At 56.8% G+C, this 9,473-nt stretch overlaps 1 protein-coding gene across 1 annotated transcript in view; it reads right to left on the bottom strand.

Annotated features, from left to right (window-relative positions):
* Nucleotides 1–511: 511 nt before the first annotated feature.
* LOC147600346 (axonemal central pair apparatus protein HYDIN-like) overlaps nt 512–9,473 on the bottom strand; it is a 39,490-nt gene continuing 30,528 nt past the window's right edge. Inside the window, exons 35-41 of the mRNA XM_086751236.1 lie at nt 9,160–9,354; nt 8,125–8,232; nt 7,382–7,786; nt 2,755–2,820; nt 1,487–2,180; nt 768–1,416; nt 512–656 (exon numbers count right to left, since the gene is read on the bottom strand). Of these exons, the coding sequence (XP_086607362.1) occupies nt 512–656; nt 768–1,416; nt 1,487–2,180; nt 2,755–2,820; nt 7,382–7,786; nt 8,125–8,232; nt 9,160–9,354 (2,262 nt within the window). The remainder of the gene's footprint in view (nt 657–767; nt 1,417–1,486; nt 2,181–2,754; nt 2,821–7,381; nt 7,787–8,124; nt 8,233–9,159; nt 9,355–9,473) is intronic.

The following is a 9,473-nucleotide window of genomic DNA, read 5'->3' as shown; positions in this document are numbered from 1 at the left end:
CTGCCACGCACCCCTGCAGTCTTTTGCTTTCTCCAGCATGGCCCGGAGGGAGCCTAATGCCGGCAGAAGACCGGAGAGAGCCTCTTTGTTCCCAACACAGGCTCTCTGGAATAGTTCCTCTGCTGTTTGTTCGAGGGCCCCCTTACTCACACAGTGAGAAGGAGCGGCCGCTATACCTGTCCGCACCATCCAACGGAAGAGCGGGTCCAGGTCCTTCTTATGCACAGGGCTCTCCACCTGCTGCCCCACGCCTTTCAGCATACTCACCACTTGCTCCATCAAAGCCATATCGAGCAGCTGAAACAGAGACGCCTTACTGCGCGCCTCCCTCACCAATGCAGGCCTGCCTTATCACGTCGGGGTCACCAATTGTCACCTCTCGATCGGCAGCACGGCTTAGGCGCCTGTCCGTCTGCGCAACTCCCTACGCAGGTACACAAGAGACGGACACATGGTGTCTAGCTCTGAATGCCAGTTTACTGCTGCGTCACAAAGCCTTATATACCCCCCGCTACTCGTACACCCGACCGCCCCCTGACCCTGTGATCCCTAGGTCCGCCCCCTGGTGCTCGCAGGCACCTCCCACCCGCCTGGCCCTGTATCCCGCAGTCAGCATCGCCGCCACCACTTGCTCCTTGTTGCAGCCGCCTTCTGCCCTGCACTCCAAGAGGTGGGGGAGCTTGTTGAGGGAGGTGGTCAAGCGGGGGACACTGGCAACATCGGGGACAGCGTCCTCAGCATTCCCCAGCCCCGCTGCCCCCACTCACTCCTTGAGGCAGCTGCCCTCCGCCACGTACTCAGAGAGGTCGAGGAGCTCAGCAAGGGCCTCAGCAGTCAAGCTGGCGACATTGGCGGTCAAGGCGGTGTCCTGGCCGTCCCCTCGCTGCGTCTCAACAGCTTGGTCCTGGGGGCAGTCGCCAACCACCACGTCCCCCGAGAAGTTGTGGTGCTCAGGAAGGAAAGCAGTGCTGGCGAGGCTGTTGGGGAAAAGCAGGACGTGAGGGACGGTGCCCTGGCTGTCCCCCAGCCCTGCCAGTGCCACTTGCTCCTGTGGGCAGCTGCACTCAGCCACATACTTGGAGAGGTCGGGGAGCTCCTTGAGGAAGGCGGTAAAGTCGGGGACATGAGGGATGGTGTCCTTGCTGTCCCCCAGGCCTGCCAGCACCACTCCTTCTTGATGGCAGCCGCCCTCCGCCCCGTACTGGGAGAGGTCGGGGAGCTCGTGGAGGAAAGCGGCCAAGCTGGGGCTGTCGGGGACACTGGGGCCAGTGTCCTCAGTGTGCGCAGCGTGGGGTCGGCTGAGAGTGTTGTTGCTGGTGGCGTGCGCTGGCTGCTCCAGAAAGGGCTGGGTGAGAGCGGCTGGCCCCTTCTCGGGCACATGAGCAGGCTTGCCTGGAACTTCCAGCGTGCTCAGTGCTGCAGGAAAAGCAAACACAGCCGAGCCAGCCGCGGGGCGATGCAAGCTTTCCTCGGCTTGGCCACCCGCCTGCAGGCTCCGTCACCCCGCAAAGCTCAGCCTGGGGCTTTGCTGTGGTTCTGCCAGTGGGCAGAGCGAGGACAGGCTGGCGTGGGCTGGTGGCAGGGACGCTGTTCTTGGTGGTCTCCCCGTCCTCGCTGGAGGCCTGTGATGGCTTCTGGGTGCTGCCGGGCAGGGTGCGGAGCGCAGGGGGGCCCTGCACCCAATGCTGAGCTGCAGGGCGGCAGGGTGGCGGGGGCCCGTGGCAGGCAGCGATATGCAGCGGGCAGGAGCCTGTGGGGTAGAGGGGCTCACCCTGCACCACAGCCCACAGCCCCAGCCCCGTCGGCTGGTGGGACACCAGTGTCCCCCTCACCACCTGCTGTTCCCAGCCATGGGCACGGGGACAGGAAGCAGGCATGGAGGGGAGCTGCACCACGGGAGGGAGCTGCCAGCTTTCGGGGAGCTGCTGCAACTTCCCCGCGGCCCCCAGGGGCCCTGGCACCCCGTGCCAGACGCTGGCCTGTGGCACCTGGTAGGTGACGGGGTGGACCTGGGCAGGCTTACAGGACCCCGGCAGCTCTGGAACAGAGGGCAGCACACAGGCGGGGACCGGCGGCGGCACGCCCGGAACCATGAAGCTCACACCGGGCACCTTGGGCGGCATCGACAGCTGGAGAGGGAGCTTCTCTGTGGGGGAAGCAAAGCGGGGCGATGGGGTGAGCTGTTGGCAGGTGGGTCCGACAGGGGGTTACCTGGAGGGCAGGAGCCCCAGGAGGAGCTGGAGCCTGCTGCTGTACCTGCCATGGCAGCTGGTCAGAGTCAGGTTTCTGGGGGACAACCAGCCTGCGTCCCCATGGCGAACACTGCGCCAGCACCTGCTTCAGCCAGCCTTGCCAGGGTTTGACTTTTCCTACCACAGCAACTTCCCAGCTCAAGGATTTCCTGTCCCGCTGATGATTTCCTGTCCCCAGTGCTCATTTCCCATCCCCACAATGGATTCCCAACCTAGCCATGACTTCTCAGCCCTGTCACGGTTTCCTACTCCAACAGTCTCCCATCCCCACCATTTCCCACCCCAAGTGTGATTTTTGCGGGGAGGTGAATTTTCTGTCCAAGGGGAAGGGATGGGGCCAGCACCCGTGGCCTGGCCATGCCCACCTTTGTGTGCTGCTCCCTCCTGCCCTGGCAGTGGGGATGGGGCTGGTTTTGGCACTTTTGAGGTTTTGTGACCCTGTCCCTCTCTGCCCCAGTGGGGCAACTGCTGTTCACAGCTGTGGTGGAACTGGTGCCGGTACTGTGCGGACACGATGGGAGCTGTCACAAAAATGCGACAGCTGGCCCGTGCCATCCAAGCAGAGAGGCTGGGGCGCAAAGTACGGCATCACAAGAGGAATTCTTGCAGTTGTGCATCTGAATGCGCGCCCACACTCTGCTTGTTCTGCAAAGCAACTCCAATTCTGTGGCATCGTCAGCTGATTCTTTCTTGATCCAGGCATCCCTGGAGTCGCTCTTGCTGCAGTTCCCTGTCTCTGCTGCCAGAGAAGGGCTCAGGCACCTGGGAGTTGTCCTTGTCTCTCTTCTGGTAGAGACCTGAAGCAGCTTGCCCCCAGAACAGACCTTCTGGTGCAGAGAAAGCCCTAAAAATGTAGAGCAAGTGCTTGGACCCTCTTGGACCCAGAGAATGAATTGTCTGGCTCCTCTGAGAACCTCGTGCTGCAAACATTTCTGAACCTAACAAGGATGTGTATCCTGAAGGATTGTTTGTCCTGGCCAGAGTAACAGGGTTGCTTAAAACTGGGACCCTCATGCAAACAAGTAGAGGAAGTTGTCGGTCCTTGGTTTTTACTTTTTTGGGCAGGTGAGTGTCTGCGTTCCTTCTTGTCCTCATCTCCCTGACCTTTACCGGTTTTCCATAAAATATGTCAGAATATAGATGTGGAGAGCTGACTGACCCTACTCTCTTCTTGCTGTCTGAATCCCATCCTGACCTCCTGAGGCATTTATTTAGCAGGCTGGAACAGTCTCATGGCCTAGCTGCAGCTCCCCGGCCATGCCTTGACCTGCAGCCGTTCCTCTCACAGAAATCCTTCACAACAGGCAGGCAGACGCCTCTCAGGGTCTCTTCACATCTCATTCCCATCTCATCTCCTCTCCGCTCCTTGCAGCCGGGCCGGGCCGAGTCAGGCCCAGACGCCGCCCGACGGGAGGCCAGAGGGTGAGGGGTGCAGGGCTCGTGCCTCCGCCTCCCTGCCCCCGCTCAGCTCCTTCACATCTTCTCTTCTCTTTTTTTATTTTTTTTTTCCCCTTCTTAAATACGTTATCGCAGAGGCGTTATCACGGAACATTCTGGTACCAATTGGCTAGGCCCTGGCCAGCAGCAGGTCCGCCCTAGGCCCGGCCGAGTCCACTGGACAAGGGGGAAACTTCTAGAAGCTTCTTAGAGCAGCTGCCAGCGTAGTCCCCCCTCACTAAACAAAACCAGAACAGAACGTGGCACAGCACGGGAAGAGAGAATTTGCTCAATACCTGCTCAGGCAGAGAGAGAGCTGAGTTGCTTTGTGCTCAGTGGTTTGGCTTGGCTTTCAACACCAACTATGGACACTCAAAAACGGGCAAGCAGGCTAGCATCATAGGATCTATCCAAATTCAAATAAGGTTTATCATCACCAGCGGGCAGTGTCTAAGTTGACTGGAAGGACTGAAGAAGTCCGTTTTTAAGGTCTGTAGCAGCAAAACGCAGACATCCACATTTTCCCTTTCCTTTCTAACCTGCCCTTCCCGATGTTTTAGGCGCTGTTTTTGTACGGTTATATTGGGAACACAAACATTTCATAGAACTGTTTGTGAGTTTGAATACAATTCTGAGCATTGCCATTTCCCTGTCATTCAGTAAAACCACATTCAAGGCTATTTCCACCAAAAGCAACCTGACAGTCCTTCTCACAGGCCCTTCCAACCCAGCCCCTCATGTCAAAGACCTTTGAATGAGACTTCCAAACTCCTTGCACCAACAGCCAATGCGGACAGTCTAGAGCATCTCTAAAATCAGCTTCACTGAACACCGCCTGCAGTGTAAAGACTTCCCCAACAAAGACCTTCCAGCTGGAAGGAAATTCAGGTATCTGAGCAGTATTTCTTGCGTCATCTCCTACGTCTGTGTCCTGGTTTCAGCAGGGATGGAGTTAATTTTCGTCTCAGTAGCTGGTGTGCTTCGGATTTCATCTGTGAAGACTGTTGGCAAAAACACTCTGATGATAGGAGCTGTTGTGAAGGAGACCACGGACACTGTCTGGCTTGCCAAGTCTCGTTAAAGTCTCGTTAACGTGCAGATGTGGGAAGCTGGGCAGAAGACAGACAGAATAACTGGCCCAAGCTGGCCAAAGAGAGTATTCCATGCCATGAACGTCATCCTCAGCATAGAAGTGGGGGTTGCCCATGGGAGGGGGCATCCATTTGGGCATTCCATTCTGGCATGCACCCTTGGCATCCATCTTCTTTCCATCTCTCTTGCTTGCTGGCATCGTTCCCTCTCCCTTGCTGGCTTGCTCTCCCCCTTTGCTTGCTGCTCGGTGTCCTTTCGTGATCGCTGCTCGGGACGGGCTGTGTTGGTCATTCGGACATCGGGTGGTGAGAAATCCTACACTGTCCATTTTGTATATTTTGTAGATATTAATACCCTTATATTCTGTTATCCTTGTAGTTTTTAGTATTTCAGTAAACTGTTTTTATCTCAACCCACAAGTCTTCCTTTCTTCCCAGCTTCTCTCCCCCATCCCACTGGGCAGGGGGAGGGTGAGTGAGAAGCTGTGTGGTGACTTGGGCTAAACCACCACACTCTAGGACACAGAAGGGTTTCCCCCAGCTCCCGAATCTGGAGCTCGCTTCCAAAGCAGAAAGGCAATGAAAAAAACACTTGGCATGAATAATTGCAATCAAAATTCGTTAGCAAGCAGTCTCAAGATAGATCAGAAAGCCGAGCCACAGCCCATCAGCTGGAACCCTTGTCAGTGCAGCAGAGCCAACCCTGAGGAAAAAGGCACACAGCTTCTTCTGAAGAATACCAATCCGTGACGGCAAGCGCTGAGAATGAAAACGTTTGGGTAAGGATTAATAACAGGCTAGCAGATAAAAGTCCAGTGTGTGACAGGCTTGTCCTACCAGAGTGGCTGTCACGGCCAGGAGAAACTGCAGATCCTCCAGACAAAGCCCTTGCTGTTCAAGGAGCTTACAGCCACCGCACAAGGGGACCTGGATTGTCACACACGGTGACAAGGCCAAGGGAGCTGCGTGCAGGCCTCCCACGCGCGGCTTGGACCACGTTTGCAACTGAAGTCTCTCTCTGAACCAGGAAACAGCAACGGTAAAGACCGTCCAAGAAGGTGGGAACCCAGCACCACTCCCGCTGAACAGGCTGTTCCCGTGCCCCTGTAGCTGTCGCTCAACAAGGACGGACCCTCACGGCAAGACGAGGGAGCCGTGGCTCCGGAGAATGAACTCTCAAACCTCCCCAGACTTCTCCCTCCTCTGCCTCACACGTTTGTTCCATGTTTGGTACAGAAACCCAGAAACAGAAACATGTAAAACCTGCACTCATTTGCCGGCCAAATGAAAATATGCAATGGCCAGGCAAAACAACATCCCTTCATCTACTCAGAAAAATACAGATATCCTTCAAAACAAAAGCGCACTTGGATGAGCTGCACAGCAAAAGCTGTTCGATCCTGGGGATTTCCACACACGCAAACATGAACACACCCGTGTGCACAAGAAAGGCGGCACACAACTGGTGAACTGCTTGTTGGGGTGGCTGTGCCCCAAAGCCTTTTCTAAAGGACTGTTAGCAAGGAACGGCTGGCACACCCCGTCAGCTGCGTGTTCTGTTGGCCTCTCCTGGCTGGTGGAAAGGGTTCCTGCGCTTGAATGTCTCCTGAAGGTCCTGCTGGGTATAAGCGTCTACAGCCACCGGCTCATTCTGTTAGCAAATTTCATTCTTAAGAGCTGAAGCCAGCTCTGCTCCCATCAGGAGTCACAAGAGAGGGCTCGATGGCAATCCAAACTCTTGCCTAACGAGTGAGCACTGAACAGCCGCGGGCTGAGCGCAGCGCTGGCAGAAACGGCTCCGTTTGATCCTTCTGTCAGTGCCTGAAGGGCACAAAGAACTGGAACTCGGGAGATCAGCACGGCATTCGTGGGGATAGTTGCACAAATGAGATGGGAAAACCATTACCAGCCTTTGGCAAGGAAATTTGATCTCAGTCTTCACTCAGTAACGTGCTAAAAACCCCTGAAGAGACCGACACGCAAAGGCTACAAGTGATGTTGAGAGGCTGTGTTTTCAACTGGGAAAAGGGGGCAAGTGCTGACAAACAAACCCATTTCATACCACCCAGAACGGTAAGGCAAGGCACCCAGGATTGGCCCCGCTTCACCATGAAGGACTAACATGCTGAAAAGCAACCATAAATCAACGAGATCTCAAAAGACAGTTTTTCGGGATGGTCACAGGAAGCAATAGGGCTCTGGGGCTTCCGCTACCGGTCAACCCTTGCTGCCAGGGAGTCAAGGACTTGGTGTTATTCTGCATCCCAGCGCACCCAGCTCAGCTGCCAGAAATCAAGGTGTGTTTTTCTTTGCTCTGATTTTCTACATGGGCAATATTAATCTCTGGCCGCTAAGTCCCAAATTGTTTCTCTATTAGAATGCAACTCTGCAACATACTCTACTTTTACAACCACTAATTTGATGGATCCAGCTTAAATTAAGATGAATAGACACCAATGAGAACTCTTTTAATAGACTATGGGTGAGGGGCAGCTTTGTCCAGGGACCTCCCAAGGGGACACAGGTCACTGGGGAGGGGGGAGGCCCCTGAGGTGGTAGACCCAGGAGATGCCTGCCCCTCCCCGGGCAGGAGAGCAGCACCTTGCTGGTGAAAGGGGCCTCGTCAGCGTACAGGCCGCCCTCCAAGGAGATGGTGATGGAGGCGGTCTTCCTGGCACGCCAACTCTCAGGGCCCCTGATGGTGAAGGCCAGGTGCTCCACTGGGTCTGGAAAGGCCAGGGGCTGCGGGAAGAGGTTTTTGAAGGGGACGGAGGTAGTGGTGCCGCCGGCTGTGATGGTGAGGGGTCCCTGTGCCTTGAGCAGGAGGATGAGGCCGAAGAGGGATACGCAGGACTCCCCACCAAGCCGGATAGAGAGCTGCAGCCCGGCCCTGGCTCTGCACACTTGGTGGGGCTTGGAGGTCACCTCCATGCTCTTCTCTGACCTCCTCTGGCTGGCACGGGCCATGCTGATGGTTTTCGCTGACTGGAAGTTGGCCCAGTTGTTCTGCAGAGGAGAGAGAAGAGACAGTGGAGGGGCCGATCACCAAAGCAGAGCCAGCAGCTCGGGAAGGAACCGCTGGTCCCCTGCCATCATGCTGGCTGGGGTCCCTTTCCCTTGCCCATCACCCACCTGTACCCTCCCACCCCTCACACCACAGCCCTGGGGAGTGCTCGTGATGAATGGCCATAGGGGCTGCTGCCCAAACGTGCCCAGCAGGGACAACCCCGCACCCAAACGCTGGGGGACCTCAGCGCCCAGCTCTGGCAGCAGTGGAGAAGTGCTTTGGTTGCCCATCTGCAAAGGCACTGCCATGCACCCGCATTACTTTGTTTCGGGGGCACCCCCTGACCTTGAGAAACGCTGGTGCTCAGAGCAGGCTCGCAGGCCTCTGCGGAGATCTTGATGTTTTCGGTCTGAACGACCCCCAAGATGTCTTCTGCATCTGAAACCTGAGGTGACAAGAAACAAGCACTGCTTAGCCCCTTCTCCTCCATTCTTTTGCTAGACAATATCTGAGTCCTTGTCTCTACAGGCTGCTTCCCCCATGGCCTCCCCTGCGTGACAAGCGCTGTGAGCACACAAGCTTTCCTAACCTGTTCATCTCCCGGGCTGACCCTGCGGGGTTCTGCCGCAGTAAGAAACCCTGTCAGCCCAACTCTTCTCTCCGCCAGCAGCCGCGTGGCTGCTAAAGCACCCTGGGAAGCAAAGGGATCTTAAAGCCACCACAGGCGTGAGGTGTCCCAGAGCAGGGGGCATCGACAACCAACCCTCTCCTCTTCAATCACCCAGCGTCCTCACTGAAATGCATCCCCGAAACCATGGGGAACAGCCTCCCAGGGCGAGAGTTTGTCGCTCTCTGTCAAGAGCCCCAGACAGAGGCCAGGACGGGTGCAGCGAGCATGCCAAAGTCTGGACAACCCAAGGACAGCGTTCAACCTGGCACAGCAGCAAGGTGGTTGTAGCGCGGGCTCAGGGCGCAGCCTCATAACCCAGCCGTAAGCCCTGCAGAGGCAGCGGCTGGTTTTCTGGGGTGACGTGGATGCCCGGGGATGCAGCGCGTGTGCTGGCAAACCCAGCTGGAGGCAGCAGAAGCTGGGGTCGTAGCACCCCTGTCCCTGTCAGGCCCATCTCTTCCTGACTCCCCAATATACTTGCCCCATGGAGCTCAGCTACCAGGGCACCCGAGCAGTCACTTCGTCCCCAAGAGCCCCTTGCTGCTAAGGGCACGGCCCCCCAGCAGTGCAGGAAGGAAAGAATCTCTGGAAGCTCATCCTTTTGCCCTCTTTGCAGGGTACCCTTCAAGCAGCCTCCATCCCTAAGAGCACAGGGCTGATCACTCTGCCCTGCTCTGCCAGGGAGGGCACAGTCCCCCTCACCTCCAGCTGGATGGTCTTCAGAATGCTGAGAGCCTTTGTGGCCTTGAAATGCAGCTGCACAGCAAACTCCGTGTGGGGACCCACGATGCCGCTGTCTTCTGACACCGAGAAGTCCTCGCCCAGGTCTTCCAGCCCAATGAGCCGCCAGGCCACGGGCAGCGGTGTGCGGTTTTGCAGGGCCAGGGTCTCATTGTCCTTCCTGCAGACAAAAAGAGACACTCAGCACCAGCTGCTTGATGGGCATGTTAGTCTTGCAGTTGAATGGAACTTGGAGCAGCCCTGGCTGACAGCTCTCGTCCCCGGCGAGGGGCTGT

Source organism: Chlamydotis macqueenii, chromosome 6 (assembly GCF_036417535.1).
Source record: "Chlamydotis macqueenii isolate bChlMac1 chromosome 6, bChlMac1.mat, whole genome shotgun sequence".
Classification (NCBI taxonomy): Eukaryota; Metazoa; Chordata; class Aves; order Otidiformes; family Otididae; genus Chlamydotis; species Chlamydotis macqueenii.
The sequence above is the reverse complement of the archived record's forward strand: the minus strand, read 5'-3'. Positions and strand labels throughout refer to the sequence as shown.